The 23,835-nt window shown below is 36.1% G+C and overlaps 1 protein-coding gene across 2 annotated transcripts in view; it reads left to right on the top strand.

Annotated features, from left to right (window-relative positions):
- KIAA1328 (KIAA1328 ortholog) overlaps positions 1-23,835 on the top strand; it is a 354,421-nt gene that overhangs the window by 213,866 nt on the left and 116,720 nt on the right. For both annotated transcript variants that reach the window (XM_044920903.1, XM_021686314.2), the window contains exon 7: positions 21,119-21,792. In XM_044920903.1, coding sequence (XP_044776838.1) covers positions 21,119-21,792 — 674 coding nt within the window. The remainder of the gene's footprint in view (positions 1-21,118; positions 21,793-23,835) is intronic.

The raw sequence follows: 23,835 nt of genomic DNA, 5'->3' as shown, positions 1-23,835 counted from the left end.
CATCTGAGCTGTAAGTTATCTTCATGGGAAGTGTTTAATTAAAAATTCAATTTGTTTAATTGATATGGAGCTATTACTGTGTTCTCTTTTGTCTTGATCCATTTTGATAATTTGCATTTTTCAAGTAATTTGTTCATTTGATCTAGATTATTAGATTTATTAACATAGAGTTATTTGTAATATTTCTTTATTATTTTTCTAATGACTAGCGTATGTATGGAGTCTCTTTTGTTCCTGATATTGACATTTTTTCCTCCCTTAATTGATCTAAAGTTTAATCTTTTCAAAGAATCTGTTTTTGTTTTCATTATTTCTCTATTTGTCTGTTATACTTCATTCATTTCTGCCCTAATCTTTATTATTTTTGTTATGATTCCTTTGGGTTTGGTATGCTTTCTTTTCTTCTGGTTTTTTTAATTTAATTTTTTTTTAGCTTTATTTATTTATTTGACAGAGAGAGAGAGACAGCAAGAGAGGGAACACAAACCGAGGGAGAAGCAGGCTTCCTGCAGAGCAGGGAGCCCAATGCGGCGCTCAATCCCAGGACCCTGGGATCATGACCTGAGCCGAAGGCAGATGCCTAACGACTGAGCCACTCAGGCACCCCTTCTTCTGGTTTTTTAATATGGAAGCTCACATTCTTGATTGAGATCTTTCTTCTTTTCTAACATAGGTGTTTAAAAGTATAAATTTCCCTGGAGAAGTGTCTGTTCATGTCTTCTGCCCATTTTTTGACTTGATTATTTGTTTTTTGGGTGTTGAGTTTGAGAAGTTCTTTATAGATCTTGGATACCAGCCCTTTATCTGTAGTGTCATTTGCAAATATATTCTCCCATTCTGTGGGTTGCCTCTTTGTTTTGTTGACTGTTTCCTTAGCTTTTTATCTTGATGAAGTCCCAAAAGTTCATTTTTACTTTTGTTTCACTAGCCTTTGGAGATATATCTTGAAAGAAGTTGCTGTGGCCTATGTCAGAGAGGTTACTGCCTATGTTCTCCTCTAGGATTTTGATGGATTCCTGTCTCACATTGAGATCTTTCATCCATTTTGCATTTATCTTTGTGTATGGTGTTAGAGAATGGTCAAGTTTCACTCTTCTGTATGTAGCTGTCCAATTTTCCCAGCACCATTTATTGAAGAGACTGTGTTTTCTCCATTGCATATTTTTTCCTGCTTTGATGAACAGACACTTCTCCAAAGAAGACATACAAATGGCTAACAGACACATGAAAAAATGTTCATCATCATTAGCCATCAGGGAAATTCAAATCAAAACCACATTGAGATACCACCTTACACCAGTTAGAATGGCAAAAATTGACAAGGCAAGAAACAACAAATGTTGGAGAGGTTGCGGAGAAAGGGGAACCCTCTTACACTGTTGGTGGGAATGCAAGTTGGTACAGCCACTTTGGAAAACAATGTGGAGGTTCCTCAAAAAATTAAAAATAGAGCTACCCTATGACCCAGCAGTTGCACTGCTGGGTATTTACCCCAATAACACAGATGTAATGAAAAGAAGGGCCATATGCACGCCAATGTTCATAGCAGTAATGTCTGCAATAGCCAAACTGTGGAAAGAGCTGAGATGCCCTTCAACAGACGAATGGATAAAGAAGATGTGGTCCATATATACAATGGAATATTACTCAGCCATCAGAAAGGATGAATACCCAACTTTTACATCAACATGGATGGGACTGGAGATTATGCTAAGTGAAATAAGTCAAGCAGAGAAAGTCAATTATATGGTTTCACTTATTTGTGGAACATAAGGAATAGCATGGAGGAGGACATTAGGAGAAGGAAGGGAAAAATGAAGGGGGGGAAATCGGAGGGGGAGACAAACCATGAGAGACTATGGACTCTGAGAAACAAACTGAGGGTTTTAGAGGGGAGGGGGGAGGGGGGATGGGTTAGCCCGGTGATGGGTATTAAAGAGGGCACGTTCTGCATGGAGCACTGGGTGTTATATGAAAATAGTGAATCGTGGATCACTACATCAAAAACTAATGGATGTATTGTATGGTGATTAACATAACATAATAAAATTTTTTTAAAAAGATACAAATAATAAGTAAAAAAAATAAATAAATAAAGCCATAAATTTCCCTTACTAAAACTGCTTTAACTACATCCCCTAAATTTTGATATGTTATGTGTTCATTTTCATTCAGTTCAAAATATTTTCTAATTTCCCTTGCAATTCGTTTTTTTATCATAGGATATTTGGATGTGTTCTCGAATTTTAAAATAATTGACGATTTTCCAGATAGCTTTCTGTTATTGATTTCTTATTTATTTGTCTTAATATCAATTATTTTTAATTTGTTGAAGTTTGTTTTATGACTCTGCATATGATTTATATTGGTGGTTGTTTTGTGTGCACTTAAAATGAATGTGAATTAGGTCAAATTGGTTGATAGTGTTGTTTTAGGTCTTTCATAACACTGTTATTTTCTGTTTACTTCTGTAACACTTACTGAGAGAAGAGTGTTAAAATTTCTGACTTTCATTGTTAGTAATTCTATTTTTCGTGTTCCTTCTGTCATTTTTGCTTCATATATTTTTAAGCTTGATTATTAGGTATACAGTCATTAAGATTACTTTGATGCTTTGATGAATTGAACTCTTTATCATTATGAAATGTTTCTATTTTTCCCTGGCAATTTTATTGTTCTAAAATCTACTTTGTCTAGGGGTGACTGGGTGGCTCAGTCAGGGGCACCTGAGTTAAGCCTCTGACTCTTGATTTCGGCTCAAGTCATGATCTCAGGGTCGTGAGATTGAGCCCCACATTAGGCTCTGCTCTGAGCGTGGAGTCTGCTTAAGATTCTCTCTCTTCCTCTCCCACTGCCCCTCCCTGCTGTGCTCGCCAGTGTGCGTGCACCCACACTCTCCAAAAAAATAAAATAATAATAATAAATAAAATAAAATCTACTTTATCTAAAATTAACATAACCATTCCAGCTTTTATTTGCTTAGTGTTTGAATGATACATGCTTTTCTGTTCAGTTTACTTCTTATCTGTCTTTGTCTTTACATTTTATGTGAGTTTCCGTAGAAAGCATGTAAATGAGTCTTGCTTTTTATCCAACCTGAGAGTCTTAGCCTTTAATTTGAGGTGTTTGTTTACATTTATTATAATTATTGATATATTTGGATTTGAGTCTACCATGTTGATGTTTAATTTTTCTCTGTTCATCTGTACTTCTTTTTGTCCTCTTCTTCAGGTTAATTGATTATATTTTAGTATTTATTTCCACTATTGAGTTATTAGCTATGACTCCGTTTTGTTTTTTAGTAGTTCTAAGTTTTATATAACTTATCCCAGTCTACCTTCAAATACTACTCTTCCATGTTATATTGAATATATGAACCTTCTATCAGTATACTTCTGTCCTTTGTGCTATTGTCAAACATTTTGCTTCCACATATATTTAAAATACTTTATTATTACTGCGTTAAACAATCAGTTATCTTTCAGAAAGATTAATTAATGAAATAAAAAAAGCCTTTTATATTTACTTACTTTGTTATCATGTGTAATTAAGTTACCATTTGTAATATTTTAATTTTCTTTCAATAGGTCCAGGTTCTGTTGTCATTTCCTTGTTGCTAAAAAACTTGTTTGATACTTCTTGTAGTGCAGGTTTGCTGTTAGTGAATTACCTTAGCTTTTGTTTTTCTGGAAAAAAAAATCATTTCCCTTTCATTTCTGAAGTCTGTTTTCATTGGATATAGAATTCTAGGTTGATAGTTCTTTAAGCTCTTTAAAAATGTCATATCATCATCATTTGGCTTGCATAGTTTCTAATGAGAAGTCTGCCATAGTTCTTTGTTTTATGTATGTAATGTTTCCTTTTTCTCTGATTACTATTGAAATTGTTTATCACTAGTTTTTCACTATTTTATTATGATGTGCTTTGGGTTCTTGTGTTTTTCTCACATGGACTTTATTGAGCTACTTTAACAAATTTGAAAAAATTTAGACCATTCTTTCAAATATTTTATCTATTGTTCCCCCACCCCCATTGTTTTCTTCTGCACTCCAGTGTGTTTATGTGTGTGTGTGCACGTACCTGTATGTATACATATATGCATATAGATATACAAATACATAATACATTAAATTGTTTGATATTTTACAAGGATTACCAATATTTTTCTCTTTATCTCTTTTTTCATCTTTTCTCTCTCTTTGCTTCACTTTGGATAATTTGTCATTCTATATCTGCATAAAAAGTGGTCTTCTTTAGTTGTCTAATGTGCAATTAATCTCATAAAGTGAAATTTTCATTTCCAGATATTGTATTTCTCTTCTCTAGAAATGGCATGTTTAAAATATATATTTTGCATCTCCTCATCATGTTTTACATGATGTCTTTTAACATAATAGCTCATTTCAGGTTTTTGTCTGATAATTCCACCATTTCTGTTATTTTTATGTTTTTCCTGATGGATTTTTCTCCTGGTTATTGATCACATTTTTGTTTCTTCATTTGTCTAGTAAGTAAATGCCATACGTTATGAATTTTCCATTGTTGAGTACTGGATTTTGTTGTGTTTCTTTAAGAAGTGTCAGGGTTTGTTTGGCCAGCAGTAAAGTTGCTTTTAGTTTGATACATTCAAGGTCTATTTTTTTTTTAAGATTTTATTTATAGGGGCACCTGGGTGGCTCATTTGGTTAAATGTCTGCCTTCAGCCCAGGTCGTGATCTCAGGATCCTGGGATCTAGCCCCAAGTTGGGCTCTCTGCTCCCTGCTCAGTAGGGAGTCTGCTGCTCCTTCTCCCTCTGCTCCTCCACCCCCACTTGTGCTCTCTCTCACTCTCTTGATCTCTCAAATAAATAAATAAATAAAATATTTTTTAAAGATTTTATTTATTTATTTGAGAGAGAGAGAGAATACATGCACATGAGCAGGGGGAGGAGCAGAGAGAGAGGGAAATGGAAGGGGAAAGAATCTCAAGCAGACTCCATGCTGAGCAGGGAGCCTGACATGGGGCTCAATCTCACAACCTTGAGATCATGACCTCAGCTGAAATCAAGAATGAGGCACTTAACTGACTAAGCCACCCAGGCACCCCTCAAGTCTATTTCTAAACTGTTTTAGAGTGATTCTAGTTTAGCCTTTAGGGGTAATTTTGCCACATACCTAAGGTGTGGCCCTTTTGTGATTGATTTTGAATGCTCTTTATATTCAATGAAACCTCTCTTCTATGGCTATTGTGACCTTCCAGTCTTAAACTTTGTGAATTGTTCTTTTTGGAGCTTTCCTGTACTTGTTTCTACCTTGGAGTTCCTCATGAGTTTTTATCCTATATATGTACATATTGGTATTCAGCCAAAGAATCAAGGAGACCCTTTTGCTCCCTTCCCTTGGATACTTAGTCCTTCATATTCTACCCATTTCAGTCTCCTCCAACTCTAATCTCTGACTTCTCAACTCAACTGAGAATGTTGGACTCTATTTGTGTTCTTCCTCCTCTGTGCTACCATTCAGAAGTTACCTTCAGACAGAAAGCTTATGTTATTGTAGGATTTACTGGATTTTCTTCTTTTCCTTTTTTTTTTAAAGATTTTATTTATTTATTTATTTATTTGACAGAGAGTGACACAGCCAGAGAAGGAATACAGCAGGGGGAGTGGGAGTGGGAGTGGGAGAAGCAGGCCTCCTGCCGAGCAGGGAGCCTAATGCAGGGCTCCATCTCAGGACCCTGGGATCAGGGCCTGAGCTGAAGGTAGACACTTAACGACTGAGCCACCCAGGCACCCTGGATTTTCTTCTTTTCTTTCAGACATCACAATCTCTGCTACCTGTTTCCTACTGTCTGAAATAGGTTTTTCTTACATTTTGTCAGTTTTTCTTTAAGATTGGGGCTTAATTTTTGATCCACTTACTACCTCAGAACTGGAAGCAAAATCTGTCACATTCATTTTTAATAAATATTTTCAGTAGGCAACAGAATTACTTTCAATTGAAAGTCTTATTATTGTCTCTTTGAAGTGCTTGTTTTTCTGTTGGCTGTTGAGCATGTTTTTTCCGTGGTTTTCAGCAGTCCTACCATTATGTGCTCTAGGTGTGGCTTTCATTATATTTAATCTCCTTTGGATTCTTACTACTTCTTAATTTGTGCCTTGAAAACAGTTTTGAAAAATTCTTCATCTCTTCAAATATTACTCCTTTCTCATTCCCTCTTTTCCCTTCTAATATTGTATTTATCTTAGGCTTTTGTCATCATGTTGCACACATTCTTTTATACATTTCCATCCTTTTATATCCATGTCTTCAAGTTGGTCTAGATATTTTCTTCTGGCTTTTATTCCAATTCACTAATTGTCTCCTCAAATACATCTAACCTGCAATTAAGTTTTTAACTATATGTATTATATTTTCAGTCCTAAAATTTCCATTTGATTTTTCTTCTAGTTTATAGTTCTCTGCAGTATTCTCCATGTTATTATTTAATTTCTTAGTTGTAAATAACAGTTACTTTAAAGTCCATATTTGATAATGTCAACATGTAAATCCCTTGTGGTTCTGTTTCTGTTCTCTTTTTTTCTCTTGTAAGTTTGTTATTTTTATCTTTTTGTATGCTTCCTTATTTTTTATTGAATGTCAGACAGCATCTCTGGAAATATTATTTATACTATAGATCTCTGATGTTATCTTTCTCCAGAGAGAATTTGCTTTTTCTTCTTTTAGGCAGTTAGCTTTGATTCAAATTACCTTAACTCAATCTGGGACTGAGTGGATTTTGAAGTTCAACTTCAGTATGTGCATGGGCTTTTCTATTTCCATTTTATTTTTACTACTAGCTTTTCAGGGTCTCAATGGAAAGCCTGAGTTTTTTGACAGGACCTCTTTCTGGGCAGGCTCTGAAATCCAAATTTTGTTTCCAGCCCTGTGAGACTGCTATAAGGAGTCTTCTCAGCTTCTAAGCTAGCATCCTAATTTAGAATGTCTTGAACTGAAAAGTGACAACTAATGTCAAACTATCTTTTCTTGTTTACCTTCAATCTGGGATCCTGACCTCTTCACATCCTCACTACCTTGGTAACACATCAGTGCTTTCAAACAGAGTTTTTTAAACAGTTTGTCCTCATAGTTATTTATGAAGGGAGATTGACTGAAATAAACTGTTCCACAATGGATTTTGCTCAACCTTTTTGAGAATTTGAAGGTATAGACCCTGAAGAAATTCTAAAGAGTACTTAATCAAATTGTAGAAAATTTGTTGGTGACTTCCCTTCTACTGTAGTTCCTTTTTATGCCTTGGCTAGGCATCCATCTTCTACCTAGTCGCCTTACTCTCCAAAGATCATTCAATATAATGTGTGGATCGGAACACGTTCGTTTTAATTATATTATTTCAATTTAATATTTTTAAGTGTTTTCATCTGATAGGCCTTCCTTCTTTCTTTGTCTTTTTCTGTCTCCCCATATAAACTTCATGTCTTGATTTCTTCCAGTACTGAGTAGATTATCGTGCATTTTATTGTTTTATTTCGTTTCAACTACCCACCATTTGGCTCGTTGGTCATCTCCTGTATTAGGTGGGTATAGAAAATTTAAATGAAACTTCTTTAACATGACATTTACACCATTTATACTCTGTCATCTACCTGACATTTTGGCTTCATCCATTCCCCATTCCCCTGTCCACCATGCTCTGGACTACTTAGAGTTTACCATACATACTCATCTTCATAATCCTTGTTTTTCTACTAATATTTCCTCTTCTGCCTGAAATGTCTTATCCTACACACACTACACACCCTCACACATACCTTTATCATTAATAAACTACATTCTGTCTTCCAAAATTTAGTTGAAATATCTTCTCTACTATGAAAACTTCCCAACTTCCCCTTCCCCCACTAGAAGCAAATCTAATCTCACTAATGTTCCGCTCCTCAACTCTTTGCACATAAGACCCATTTATTTTATTATTTTTAAAATTTTTTTAGAGACAGAGAGCACAAAGTTGAGGAAGAGGAGGAGGGGCAGAGGGGGAGAGAGAATCTTAGGCAGTCTCCATGCCTAGCATGGAGCCTGATGAAGGGCTCGATCTCATCACCCTGAGATCATGACCTAAGCCAAAATCAAGAGTCAGACACTCAACCAACTGAGCCACCCAGGCACCCCTGCACATCACTCTTTATAGATCTTATCACATAAAATGTTTTTTCCCTTAGCCAAAATTTGAGGGTCATGAAGGTTTGCATTCTCTTCATTGAGCTTTGTATTCCTGGCACTAGCATAGTATCTGGTAGATACTGCCAGATCCCTATGCTGCTTGCCCACCCCAAGATGGGAGCCTGTACTTTTGGATGAAATATAGAACAGGAGGAGGATAATAATACTGAATCTGTTTATCCATAGTATTTTGTTTATATTTATGCTTCCATTATATGGTTAGACAATTATACAAGACTTGGCTTTTAGTTGCACAAGTTATCCATTCCCATGTATCTTATATTTCATGACTTTATTTAAAAATTAATCATTCCTCCCCAAACATCTAGCATACTAACCCTTTCTTTGTACATTTAGCACCTGAGTAGCACCCAAAAGCAGGGAACAGAAGGGAAGCTTATTTTAAGTATTTTTAAAAATAGTTTTAGGATTGCATTTGGGAGTATCTTTTACACATTGGATGACACCATTAACTGAAAAAGGATTTGGGGGAAAACACAATTAACTTTACATTTTGAAAGCCCTGCTTATCCAAAATTTCTATAATTCTTTCTTCTGAACTTAATGTTGTCTGTCTCAAAATATGCCAGCCTTGTTTATGTTTAGTGTTAATTATGTTAACACTAATTTTTTTTAAGTAACTCAAAGTAGGAATCCTGAGACAGTTGCCTTTTATTTCAGGTATTACATCTTATAACCTGTTTGCCTATTCCTCATCTAGGTTGATATATAGCACACATGTTTTTTAGTCCCTCAATATAGTTTCTTATTTTAAAAACTTTACATGGAGCATTCTAGGAAATAATGCAATGATCTGCTTTAAGTTTAAATTCTCATCTCCGAAGCATACAGTGCCCTTATCATTTACTGTTTCACAGATCCAAACTAAATAGGCATTGAAACCCCTGAAGGATATGTTGGAATTTTCCCTGAATTTGTGGAATTTTGTAGTAAGCTTTAAACACTCTGAGAAAAGGTACTTGTAAAAGAACTAAGTGGCTCCTGAAAAAAAATAGAATACATTTTGCCATAAATTATCATCAAGTTCCTTAGGATACAAGTTAAGCCATTAGCTATTGATACTCCTGCGTCCTGTTTATTGGTTCTTTCAACAAATGTTCATTACTTTAAGTATTTTTATTTATAAAGACCAGTGTCATTGAAATATGAAATCAAAAGTAACATTGCCCCTCTCCTGAAGTTCTACACAATATACACTGGAGTAGGGCCAAACTATATGCAAAAAACATTATTTATTAAGCAGCTACTATATCTTATAGGGATACAACAATAAACAAAAGTAATGGTATCTTTTGAGATCTCCACCCTCAGAGAGTTTGTAGTTTTCATAAGAAACATAAATATTTAACACATCACAGGGAAACCTAGAGATGTGAAAACAGCTAACAGGTAACTGTTATGGAGCAGGATGAAATAAATACAACAATAAAGGAATGAGCAGACTACTCCTGGGGTGCCTCCTGGGGAAGGCACAACCAAGCTGAGCTGGGAGATGGGGAAACCACAATGGAAGGAGGTAGTGCTAAACCAGCCTTGAAGCAGGAGTAGCATTTCAAAGGCTAGCAAAGGAGGCAGGGTATTTGAGCACAAGGAAACTGTATAACATTTTTTATTAATTTCTAAATGAAGTCTTGTCTCTTGATTTTTTGCGGTACACTAAACTAGCTAATAAGCAATGTCCTGAATTTCTTTTAAGACTTTATTTACTTGAGAGAGAGCATGAGTGGGAGGGGCAGAAGGAGAGAGAGAGAGAATCTCAAGCAGACTCCACACTCAGTGTGGAGCCCAACTTGGAGCTCAATCTCACAACCCTGAGGTCATGACCTGGGCCGAAACCAAGTCTGAGGCTTAACCGGACTGCACCACCCAGGCACCCCACAATATCCTAAATTTTGAAAAGTCAGGACTTGGCTGTATACATTTAAAGGACTAAGATTTCTAAAAGCTCTTGAGTCCCCAAGGAAGGGCTAGCCCTTTAAGGGTGACCATCTTAAATCTCTTTGGTTTGGTAGTTCTCTGTGCTTTCAGAAATGCTTCTCATTAGTTCTCTTCAATATTCCTGGTCAGCAACCACCTATATAGGGGGATAAAAGGTATAGAAGGCTCTAATCTTTAGTAAAAGGGCTGTGATTCATTTCAGGAAATCTTGGTATAATAAATAACAGCCTGATTTTCCCTCCCTCCTGTTTCCTACAAGTACACCACAGGTTATATTTCTTGGTATTTCTTAAATACTCTTTTTCAGGAGAGTTTATTTTTACTATCTAGTTTCAAAAATACAACACAGATACTTTTTCCACCTCTGCCAACAACATAAATGCATTCTGTGACCTCCCCTTCAGGGACAGTTGGTTATGTTCGGATGGTGTTAACTTTATGTTTTCTAGAAAGTATACTAAGAATTCTTTGTTAAGATTTACCTTCACTCCTGTACCTCTGAAACAAATAATATATTATATGTTAAAAAAAGAAGGTAGTAGGAAGGGAAAAATGAAGGGGGGAAATCGGAGGGGGAGACGAACCATGAGAGACTATGGACTCTGAGAAACAAACTGAGGGTTCTAGAGGGGAGGGAGGTGGGGGGATGGGTTAGCCTGGTGATGGGTATTAAAGAGGGCACGTTCTGCATGGAGCACTGGGTGTTATATGCAAACAGTGAATCATGGAACACTACATCAAAAACTAATGATGTAATGTATGGTGATTAACATAACATAATAAAATTAAAAAAAAAGATTTACCTTCACTCGACACAGTAATCTTGTTTGCTTCCTTTAAAAAGAACTACATTGAAACATCTGCCTACACTCACTTCTTGTTTCCATTCTTGAGGCTGATGGTCACTGGAGTTAGAGAGGAGAGGGCAGTGAACAGATCAGGGGGCCTCTGTTTGGAGCCCCAGGATATACTCTATACGGATACACTCTACAAACATAAGGCCAAGAAGGGTGTATGAGAGTATTGGTGTAAACTCTTAAGAATCATTTTCTTATGCTGCCTCCCTAACTGAATCTAAGTACAGTTGACTTTATTACCCAATGTTTTGTTTTCATTTTTATGCCTGTGAAGCTTGTCCTCACCACTTCTAATTTGTCTTTATTTCATTTTCTCTATAAGATTATTTCACCTTCTTTCTGGTCTTCATTAAATTAAAACTAGCCTTGTGCATCTGTTTCCTTTGGTAGATACAGAAAACCATGTATACAGCTGCTTTTCTTTCTCTTTCAGCAATGATGATCATATATGTAAAAGCAATTTGAATCAGTACCACTGTTGTGTATTTCTGTGGTGAATGGTTGTGCCATCCCATCAAAATATTTAAATCCCATCAAAGTATTTGGGATTATCCTCACAACTATGCATTTGCCTTATTCAATCTTCATTTGTATCTCTTTCAGATTTAATGATCAGATAAATGAAGATACTGATTTAAGTTTTTAGTGTGTGAATCACGTAAGGCAGTAATGTTCAGCTTTTTTTTTTTTAAGATTTTATTATTTGACAGAGAGGGAACACAAGCAGGGGGAATGGGAGAGAGAGAAGCAGGCTCCCTGCGGAGCAGGGAGCCCGATGTGGGGCTTAATCCCAGGACCCTGGGATCACGACCTGAGCCGAAGGCAGACGCTTAACGACTGAGCCACCCAGGCGCCCAGGCAGTAATGTTGTTAAAAAAACAGAATTTGCTAGGGGAAATAGAACCAAAGGGCATTCAGTAATTTTGCAGTAAGTCTGTTAGTTGATAGCTGAACATTTATTGATTTGTATAATTTTTCATCCAACCCTTTTCTTTTCCTTCATCTCCTTGGGGTATAACAATCCAATCACTGTGTTTTTAGCTCTTAAAGATAGCCTAAGCTATAGAGATTACCAAACCCAACCCCCTATTTTACAAATGTCTAAACTGCCTAAGAGATGTAAAGTGACTTGCCAAAAAAAAAAAGAAAAAAAAACAGAACTCCTAAGTGGCAGAACTAGAATTCTAATCAAGGTCTTTTGACCTCAACTCAAGTATACTGCCAATTATTCCACACTTTCATTCATTCTTACAACAAATCAACACATTACAAATTTTAAGAAATATAGTAACGATTAAAGATTATGAGGTTTAGCCTTTTCTGAATCTGGTAGTTACTATTACAAATGTTGGCATACTTATGGTATATATACCCTAAAGGTTGGTATGGCATTTGGTATCTGATGCAGTATTCTGTCATCTGTACATTATCACGTGTCTATATTCTTTTAAATCTCATAATTATTGACTTTAATGTCTTTTAGATTCAGTAATCCTAGGTTGTGCCACAATCCCTGTGGGAACTAGAATAAGTTATTAGAGCCTTGCAAATGCATTTGACTGCTGCATTCTGTTACTTTTCTCTTCCATTGATAGCCTACAGCTTCAGCTGCTGAGCAGCAGAGAGGCTTAAACCTCTAGGGCCCATTAGATTTAACTTGTTTACTGCATTGATATCTATATGTTAAATGACAAGAGAGTTCAGGTTATTGAATAATTTAAAATTCAGCTCTAATTGGTGTCATATGACCTGGAAAAGGCCATGGATGATGCCAGGAGCATGCTGTGAATTTCTTATAAATAATTCATAAATTAGATGATTCATTTGCCTGGATGTCTTCCTAAATGCAAAAGTTTGTAAGTTATAACTGATGATATAACACCTGTAAGTATTTAGTTCATAACGCTGGAAGGTAATCTACCTTGATGATCTTCTAGCAAAATCTGCCAGTATAGGAGAGTTAATTGCACTGGGGAGAATGAACATTTATTTGGGATGAGACTTTGGCAAACCATACAGTGCAGCTGTTGCATTACATAGCTTCTGTCAGCTTGACAACTGGTGCATGTAAGTCTGACTTTAAAAATGCAGCATGTCGTTCTATGCTTTATTTCACATTAATTCCAAATGTTCTGGGTAATGCAATGACCTGTCCCACACACAGTAATTTAGGTTTGGAAATATTTAATATAGGTCTTGAATTTCTGACGTCTCAATGAAGGGCACAAGGGGGAAATTTTGAAGTTATAAAATCGAGATTTTCATTCTTATAGTGGGAATGTGAGGATTGTTAATAGGGTGCTTGCCAGGATAGTAAATTAGTATTTCCCATCAGAGATATGAATATCATCAATAGATCAATAATATTTATTAATATTGTTAACCACTAATTCTGTGGCTAACAATTCATAAATGCATTATAAATAATCACTTCCTAATCGTGCAGAATAAATAACTACCTGTTGCAAGAATAATTACTGCAGTTTAATTCACCTCTTTTCTTATGGCTTCATAGCTGAGAGATTGGCCAGGCCTGTAAAAATGATTTGCAGAAACTTACAAAACATCACTGTTTACTTGTTGATCGTATTTCACAAAGTAATAGTGCAGGTGTTATTGTGTTTTTTAACATGTGAGAACACAGGAAAGCCTTGTATCACCATAGGAATAGTATGTGATTGTGGGTGTTCATGTATATGCTTGCACACCTGTGTGTGCATGCATACGTATATACAAGATCATATACAGTGTTTTGAGACATCTGTGTTTCCTATGAAGTCTTTTCTAAAATGTCATATAAAAAATAAATAAAACAAAATGTCATATTTTAAGAAGGTATCTTAAAGATTCAGAAAACCCTCTTCCAACTCAGAAATTTACTAATTTCTACTCTCAGAAAATTCTTCATTGTGTCCAAGCTAAGTCTCTAACATTTTTTTAAAAAACCTTATACTTTTCTCACATTTTGTGTCTCATGTTCCATGTTATTTTTATGTTGTCATTAACATGTATCTACCTAAGTTAAAAGCCATTGTATTCCAACTCTGTCATAAGCCAAAAATGCCTGCAATTTCTCATCTTTCTTTTGTGCTGTGGATCCCATAGCGTATCACATCAAAGATTTTATTGGCTTTTTTTGTGACACTTGTAGAGGCTCAACATGTAGTCAGAGTTTGTGGTACCTTTTATATAATACAGACCCTAACATGCTACCATTTTGAACTCAACTTTTTTATTTGTTGTGATCTACAGATCATTTTCCTGTCTGAACTTATTTTTTCAATTATACTATTTGTTTTTCCTGCCTAGGTATATTCTTCTGCATGCTTTTCTGCTAAATATCATTCTTTTCATCTCTGATTAAGCACTCCATTCAACTCATTTCCATCACACGGATAGCCCATCACAAGTCATATTGTTCAGTTTGCTTATTGGGTTTTAAGCATATCTTAGCATATTCATAGAATCCTTTAATTGGAGGAGTACTCAATGTAATCATCAGGTTTAATTGGCAAACTATAGTAGGCCAAATCCAGTCTCATGAGTTAAGAATGGTTTTTAACTTTTTTAATGGTTGGGGGAGAAAAGAATATTTCATGAAATGGGAAAATTACCTTGAAATTCAAATTTCAGTGTCCATAAATAAGATTATACTGGACCAGTCATTCATTTATGTATTATCTCTTGCTTTCACACCACAAAAGCGGAACTGAGTAATTATGACAAAAGCCATACAGACTACAAAGTCTAAAATGTTTGTCATCTGGCCCTTTACAGAAGAAGTTTGCTAACCTTTGCTGTAGAGCTATGAAAATGAACAAGTTACAGCCACATGGCATATCGTGTATAAACTTCACAATTATAATGTTGGGTAAAGACGTCAGACACAGAAGAATATATTTCATATTATTCCATTTATACTTTAAAAATAAACAGGTAAAACCAAATTCTGGTATGGACTTTTAAGCAGGGAAGTATTCAGCAGAGAACGTTATTCCTATAAAAGTCAAGATAGCCATTCCCTTGGACAGGAGAGGTAGAGAGCAGTGATTGTGCTGTGCCATCAAGGGTCTTCTGCATGTAGGCAACGTTCTGCCTCCCAAATTGTGGTTACATGGGCAGACATTGTCTTGTGATTATTCACTGAGATGGTTATATTGGTTTAATGCACTTTTCTATGTTTATTGTATTTCATATTAAAGAAGTTTTTTTAAAAGCTCCATCATGAAGGGGTGCCTGAGTGGCTCAGTCGGTTGGGTGGCCGACTTTTGGTTTCCGCTCTGGTCATGATCTCGGGGTCGTGGGGTTGAGCCCCTAGGCCGGGCTCCGTGCTCAGCGGTAGTCTGCTTGTCCCTCTCCCTCCTCCTCTGCTCCTCACACTCTGACTTCCCCTGCATGCTCTAGCTCTCTCAAATAAATAAATAAAAATCTTTAAAAAAAAAAAAGCTACATCATGGAGTAACAGAAGACTCAAGATTTGGAGTGAGACATATTCCCACTTATCACATATAATGTTGACGTGATCTTGGGAAAGTTGTGTTCATTCATTGAACTTCATCTTTTTATCTGCAAAATGGTAACTATAATAACTAGCTTATAGAGTTGCTAAGAATTACAGGTTGAATATGTAAAATGTTTAACATAGTACACAGTAAACTCTGAGTTAAGAATGGCCAAAGTGACAAGGTTTTCTGGGAGCATGTTATGCATTCAGTGGTATGTGAAGGTGAACATTTAGAGCCAAGTTCTCTCATCAGAAAGTATTTGCATAGAGTTGTCTTCACTGACCTTCATTTTTCATTTCTCATCTCAGTTCTTTAAAGATTATTTTGAATTATAGGGGCACCTGGGTGGCTCAGTCAGTTGAGCATCTGCCTTTGGTTCAGGTCATGATCTCGGGGTCCTGGGATCAAGCTCCACTTCAGGCTCCCTGCTCAATGGGGAGTCTGCTTCTCCCTCTCCCTTTGCCTCTCCCCCCCACCCCCGCTTGTGCTCTGTCTCTCTCTCTGTGTCTCAAATAAATAAATAAAATCTTTTTAAAAATTAAAAAATTTTTTAAATAAAAATGATTTTGAATTATTTAAAGGTATTGGTTTCACCAAGCACTTAACAAAACAAGATATCCAAATGGCTAATAAGCATATGTTAATTACTATCATTACATATCAGAAAAATGCAAAATAAAATCACAGTGAGATTTCACTACACACCAGATTGGCTTAAAGTAAAAGCATACTATCAGTGTGGGCAGCTCTTTCTGCCCACAGGTCCTGTCCCTGTGCTTTAATAAAATTTTGCACTAAAAAAAAAAAGTGTTAGTGTGAATGTGAAACAACTGGGACTCTTTTACTGTGCTGATGGAGATGTAGAATAGAATGACCACTCTGGAACAAGTATTGGCTGTTTCTAATAAAGTCAAACATATGCCTACCCTGTGCCCAAGAGAAATAAATACGTATTTCTAGAAAAAAGACTTGTATAAAGGGGCACCTGGGTGGCTCAGTCGGTTAAGCATACGACTCCTGATTTCGGCTCAGATCATGATCTCAGGGTCATGAGATCAAGCACCGCATTGGGCTCCATGCTGGGCATGGAGCTTGCTTAAGATTCTCTTTCTCCCTCTCCATCTGCCCCTCCCCCCTTAAAAAAAGGCTTGTGTAAGAAACTGCTAGCACCTTTATTCATAGCAGCCCTAAACAAGAAACAACATAATCCAATAAGAGAATGAATAAACAAATTTTGCTATATTCATACAATGAAATACTATGCAGCAATAAAAAAAGAATTATATTGATACAGGCAAGAACATAACATAAAAGAAGCTCAAAATTATGTTGAGCTTAAGAATCCAGCCACAGCTTAAGAATCCTGGGTGGCTCAGTCAGTTGAGTGTCTGACTCTTGATTTCAGTTTGGGTCATGATCTCATGGTTGGTGAGACTGAGCCGCTCATTGGGCTCTGCACTCAGTGCAGAGTCTGCTTGGGATTCTCTCTCTCCTCTTCCTCTCCCCTCCACTCACTCACTCACTCACTCTCTCATAAATAAATAAATAAATAAATAAATAAATATCTAAAAAAAAGAAGAAGAAGCTAGCCACAAAAGAGTAGTGTACTTTATGATTCCATTTATATGAGGCAAAACTAATCTGTGGTCATAGAACTGAGAATAATGGTTATCTCTGGGAGTGTAAAGATGTTGGTCTGACTAGAAAGAGCACAAGGAACTTTCTGGGGTAATAATGATTACATGGGTATATGCAAATGCAAAAATTTATCAAGCTGTACACTTAAGACATGTGCATTTTAGTATATGTAAATTATGCCTCCATTAAAAAAATCGATTGGTTCCTAAATTAGTGTTATATATCTGAAAAATTCATATCAAACCCATATGCTAGAGACAGTAGTTTGGGATTTGTTAGTTTAAGCCTTAGTTAAAAGAAGGTACATTTGTAAATATCTCATAGAAAGCATGGAGCAGCAGCTCCGGAAAGAAAAACACATGTGTTTCATTCAGGCCCATTGTGACTTGCCTGTGTCCCAGAGGCAATATTTGTCTCAACTTCACTAATAAAATAACTTAATTTCTTATATTCAGATTCTACCAGGCAGTTTTTATTTCTTCTCGCTTTCTCTTCCTTAGTAGCACGTAATTCAGTCTAATCATGGATTCTGATTTTCATTTCTAATTTTCTGTGACCCATAACCCAACTTGACTCTTTCTACTTATCTGATACAGTTAGCCCCTAGTCACTATGTGCAAGCCCCAGTGCTCTACATCCAGAGGAGTAAATATAGCCCCTGACCTCAAGAATTGTCGAGGCAGAGAAGTCAATGATAACAACAGTAGTAATAATTTTAATAGGAAACATTGTTTGAATACTGACTTTAGGTTAGGCACTATCCAGAGTGCTTTATATGAATTATCCAATATCACAACAACTCTAAGAGGCAGTGCAGGATGTCAGGGTAAGACTGACATCTTTTGTATGAGGACAGAGATGAAGAACCTCTCTATTATCTCAAGTATTTCAACTCTGGCCAAATCCTCACTTCAGCAAAATAAAGCTGGATAACAAAACTCATTCTCTTTAGAAGTAATCTGCTGTAACTGCACATCTCTTGGAGATATTACTTCCCCCCCCACACACACACCCCCCCCATAATGTTCTCCTTGAAAAAAGTTTGGGTAAATATAAGGGTTTTTTTTCCTTTTTGTAAATTGGTACCCTTATAAAAAAAAAACCCTTGATAACTGCCCTATCTGACCACTATGTTCAGTTTTTGAGGTAGATGCTGTCTTTAATCCCTGTTTTATTGATGAGAAAACTGAGGGTCAGGCAAGTTGAGTAATGTGCTTTTTTTGTTTTGTATTGCTGTGTAACAAGTTACTACAAATTTACTAGTTTAATACACATACACATTTATTTTCTCACAGTTTCTCTAGGTCATGAGTCAGGCACAGGTTAGTTGGGGCCTCTGCTCAGGGTCTTAGAAAGCTGCAGTCAAGGTGACAGCTGGGCTGCGTTCTAATCTGGAGGTCTAGGTCCCCTTCCAAACTCACATGGTTGTTGGCAGAATTTATTTTCTTGCATCTGTATGATAGATGTCTCACTTTTTGCTAGCTGTTAGCAGAAGTCATTGCCACATGACCCCCTTCGTTGGTCTTCCCACAACATGTGAGCTTATTTCTTCAAGGCCACTCTCCAACATTAGGGAGGGCACCAGACCCTTTTTTAAAGGACCACTTAATTAGGTCTGGCCCATATAAGATAATCTCCTTTTTATTAATTCCAAGTCAGCTGATGAGGAGGAGCCTTAGTTACATCTGCAATGTTCCTTTGGCCATTTACTGTAGCATAACAACGGGATTCATATCTCATCTATTCCCAAAGTCTACCCACACTCAGGGGAGGAGATAATACAAGGTGGGTACACCAAGAGGACAGGAATCTTGGGGACCATCTTAGAATCCTGCCTACCAACATGCACAGTCACCCATCAGGTAATTGACAAAGCAGTGTTCTCTTTGAGCAAAGTATGCATCAAAATCATTATGTTGAAATGCCTCTCAAAAACAGAAAAGTTAACTACCAAAAAAAAATTTTTTTAATATTCCAAATACCTGACACTTATGAATAATTTAATAATTAGTACCATTAACATAAGTATCAGCTATGTCAATACCTAAAAATGCGCATATGTAAATAATGTTAAGGAACAAAAATAAGACTATAAAATAATACATACATGCTCTTGTTATATTGCTAAAACAAGGATTAGGAAATATATGATAATGTTAAATAGTTGATTTCAGTTTCCAGACCTTTAAAAAATTTACCCGTCATTTTTTAAATATAATAATTCTATAAAAAGATAGCTTACCATACAAAATAACAGATGATAAATGTTAAATATTTGTTTTGACAGTAAGTGCTACAGAAGTTCAGAGCAGGGGAGATTAATGTGGACCAGAATTTCCCTTTAGTTGTAAAATAAGGTTAATTTTTTTATGAGGTAGTTTATCATAAAATTTGCCCTAGGACTAGTTTCTTTTCTGTAGCTTGCAACCTATTCAGTGTCATCTGCTCAGTGTAAAGGATTATGTGTCTTCTTTGAAGAGGACCATGTCTTTTTCCCAGATGTGGCTCATTCTCATTTGAATAGAATGCCTTTAGTATTGCTGTAGAAACTCAAAATCTTAAGAGTTCTTGTTAATAGCCCTCTTTTATCAGAAGATAGGAAACATGGTGTTGCTGTATATCTGTTGACACTTTTTGCCAATCAGTTCATCATTTTCAACTACTGCAAAGTAAATTGGCAGGATTTTTCCCCCTTCTCCTAGGGATCTCAATTATTCATTTATTCCATGTCTCCAGAATAAGATAAGCATCTCAACTGTTTATGAGTTCTAATTTAAAAAGAAGTTGTGGTAGACTGAATAATGCCCCCCCTCCCAAATATGCCCATGTCCTAATTCCTGGAGCCTGTCCTAATTCCTGGAGCCTGTGAAGGTCTCTTTATATGACACAAAGGATTTTATATGACAAGAGACTTTATAGATGTGATTAAGTTAATGATCTTGAGATAAGGAAATTACCCAGGATTACCTGGATGAGCCCCATGTTATCAAAACATGAGACACAGGAGGAGTCAGATGTCCCATGATACAGATCAGTAGTTCTCAAAGTGTGGTCCCAGATGAGCATCATCAGTATCATCTGGCAACTGGCTAAAAACACAGCTTCTCCAACTCTGCTCCAGACTTCCTGAAGGCAAAACTCTGGGTATGAAGCCCAGCAATTCACGTTTAACAGTTCCTCCAGGTGATTCTGATACATGCTAAAGTTTGAGGATCACTGATATAAACTAAGTTTTGCTCTCCCTGATAGAGCTTGAGGCTAGAAAACCAGAAAGCTCACTCTATTGGCCTGCAGCTACTTCCTTTCTGCGTGAGTTGTATCAGGCTATAATCACTTGAACAGCTTAATTGAAAAATCACTTATGTTTATAGCTGAAATTAGATGTGTTTTGTGTTTAAATAACTGCTTTTGATTAGAATCATATTTTTTGGAAAGTGCTTGGTTTTATTTGTGTGCTATAAAGATATTTATAAAAACTCATCAAATTTCTAGCAGTAACTAACATCTTATTCAGGATAAGATGAAATGTTTTACAACAAATCTCATTGTGTGTAATGGACAAAGGGCATTAGAAAGGGTATTTAAGGTGGCCAAGAAATCCATTTCTTGGATTAGTATTTAAAAGTAAACATTTTAAGACATTAACATTTAATGTTTTTGTCTCTTCTCAAAGTTGATTTTATGTAACCCTCATTATTTGCAACATCCTGTCATCTTGCTTAAGCAGCAAATAGCAACACTTTCTTTTTCTCATCCCTGTGGATTTACTGAAATGTAGATTGAAAATGGTTTTAGCTTTGTGGCACATGTCTGTTTAGCTGTGTGAATACGATCATTTATTATTTAAGAAGTCAGAACAACAACTTCGTTTGGTAAACATATATCATTGATTTCTGAAAAGCCAAAAGAGCTCATTTCAGTGTACTCTTATTTGACAAATGATCTTGTGGTTCCTTTTAGGTATCCAGTAGGAAAAGCACTCTTCAGTCTTCAGCTATGGAATTAGATGGTTCCTACTTGAGTGTAGCCAAATCACAATCCTGCTATCAAACCAAGCAGAGGCCTAAGTCTGCAAACCAGGACTCAGCTTCAGAAGCCCTTCTGCAGTTTAGGAATAATTCTTTGAAACCAGCAGACTTCCGTTATCCCAAAACAGACCTAGACAGGGTGTCATCAAAGACCAGAACATGTGATTATGGATCCCCGGGGAGAAAACTAGCAGATGCAGTCCCTACAGAGAAGGTTCCACCAGCAGAATTGAAGATGAAAGAATGCCAACCCCTGAAGCCTACTCCATCCAGTCAGTGTTGTGGTCATAGGCTTTCTGAAAATGTCGATCCTATTCATGAAAGCCATCCTACACACATGGCCCCTCAATATTCCAGAACACATCTGGAATCATGCAGTTATTGTGGGCTCTCCTGGACATCCCTGATACATGGTCAAGGGACCCAGCAGTCTGGTGAAACTGATGTCAAAAAGCAAGTCTCAGAAAATAGAAGACAGCAACTTATGCTTCAGAAAATGGAGCTGGAAATTGAAAAAGAGCGCCTTCAGCATCTGCTGACCCAGCAGGAGACAAAGCTTCTCCTAAAACAGCAGCAGCTTCATCAGTCTCGACTGGATTACAATTGGTGAGTCTTATTTGTTCTTTCAGCAATGTCTGTAGCTTGGAGAACATGGTGTAAAGTAACTGTTGTGCTACTCTAACACTTGCGAAGGAACAGAGGTTCCTCAGGGGCTTGGCTTGCTCAAGATGCATGCTCACTAGGACAACTAAGTAAATTCCACTGTCTTATTTGGAAGACTTGGAAGATTACCTTGTCTTCCAGAATGTTAGCTTAGAATATCTACTTCTGAGTGGTCCATTGTCACTTTTGCTGGATTCCAAAGGGAATATTTTTAAAAGAAATGGTTGTATAGAAACCCTTTGCTGTTTGTGGTCATTATAGAGAATAATGGGCATTAAGTAAAAATTTGAGACTTCAGGATGTGGAATCAGATTGTGAAGCAGAGTTATTAACTATCACCATTCCATATTTATATGTATCCACCATAATATAAAATGTAACAAATGATAGGAGCCTTTTCAGTTCAGCCTTTTCTCATCATGAAGCATAACCTGTTCAATAACCAATTCTTACAAACTTACCCACATTTAAACTCTTCCTCCCTAAACAATTCTTCCCTAAGAACAGTGTTTCAAAAACTAAATTGGTATTTTGAGATTATGTAGCTCAGCATAGTTTTCCATGCAGCATCATAAAGTTTGCCATCTTAATTTATTCAAGCAAAATTATTAATAAATCAGACACAATTATATTTAAACATAATAATATGTTATTTAACATATTTAACATATTCTGCCAGCGGAATTGAAGATGAAAGAATGTTAAAATAACATATTTTAAACATAATATGTAATTTATGTCTTTAAAAAATAAATTAGAAGTTGTCATAAGGAAATGCTTGTGTATATCCCTGCCATTTCCTTCTTGATCAAACTTACTATTTCCCCATTTATACACACTCATACATCCTATACAGACACACTTAATATGAATGTTATTTTCTTTTACTTCTTAATTTTCTCTCGCTTAAAGATTCTGCCTAATATTTTTTAGATTCTAATTTCTTTGAGAGTTCCATCTTGACATTTTTCCATGAGTGTAATACTTTTCTTGGAACCAGAAATGCTCTTCCTCTTTCTCTTCATTTATGGTCAGACAGTTCTGTTCTTCATTGTTGAAAGCTGGAGGCATTTAACGTAACTGAAAATGAAGGCTCCTACAACAAGATTGTCACCAAACTCCAAAAGGTTGCTTCAGTTTTATAACCCCAGTCTCTAATCCTCCAGTTAATGTGTCGTCTCTCCTAAGAATGTTATTTAACAAACATTTATAAAATGCCTGTGATATGTCAGAAATGGTTCTAGACGCTTAGGATAGAAAATGAATCAAATGTGGTCTTTAAAGAGGGCACAGTCCAGCAGGGGAGAATGGATAATTTTAGAATAGGTATCATGTTCATTTGAACAGCACTGTTTATTGAAATAATGCTGCATAATGACAATAAAGTCTTTATTGTTCTCTTGATCATCCTAGCTTAAAGATGAGAGCGCTATGAAACAGTTTTTGAGCAAGTTTCATTTATGTATAAATTGCAAAAGTTTATACATATTTATAGAGCTTTTATAAACTTTTTATTTTGAAATAATTAGAGATTGACAGGAAGTTGCAAAAACAGTAGAGGTTCCCCTCCAGTTTCTCCCAATGGCTATGTCTTACATAACTATAATGCAATGTCAAAATAAGTAAATTAACATTGGTACAATGTGTGTGTCTAGCTCTATGCCATTTTACATGTGTGTAGACTTGCATAATCACCACAGCAATCAAAATATAGAACTATTTCATCACTATCAAGATTTCCTTTTTACTACCCTATTTGAGTTGCCTACCTTTTTCTGCCCCCACCATCCCTAATCCTTGGAACCCACTAATCTGTTGTCTGTATCTATAATTTTGGCATTTTGAGAATGTTATATAAATGAAATTATACACTTTGTGAACTTTTGATAGTGGCCTTTTTCACTCAGTACGATGTTCTTAAGATCCATCTAGGTTGTTACATATATTGTACCTTTTGATTGCAGAGTCGTCGTCCATGATATGGTT

This window comes from Neomonachus schauinslandi, chromosome 14, assembly GCF_002201575.2.
Source record: "Neomonachus schauinslandi chromosome 14, ASM220157v2, whole genome shotgun sequence".
Lineage (NCBI taxonomy): Eukaryota > Metazoa > Chordata > Mammalia > Carnivora > Phocidae > Neomonachus > Neomonachus schauinslandi.
This window is presented reverse-complemented; position numbering and strand designations above follow the sequence as displayed.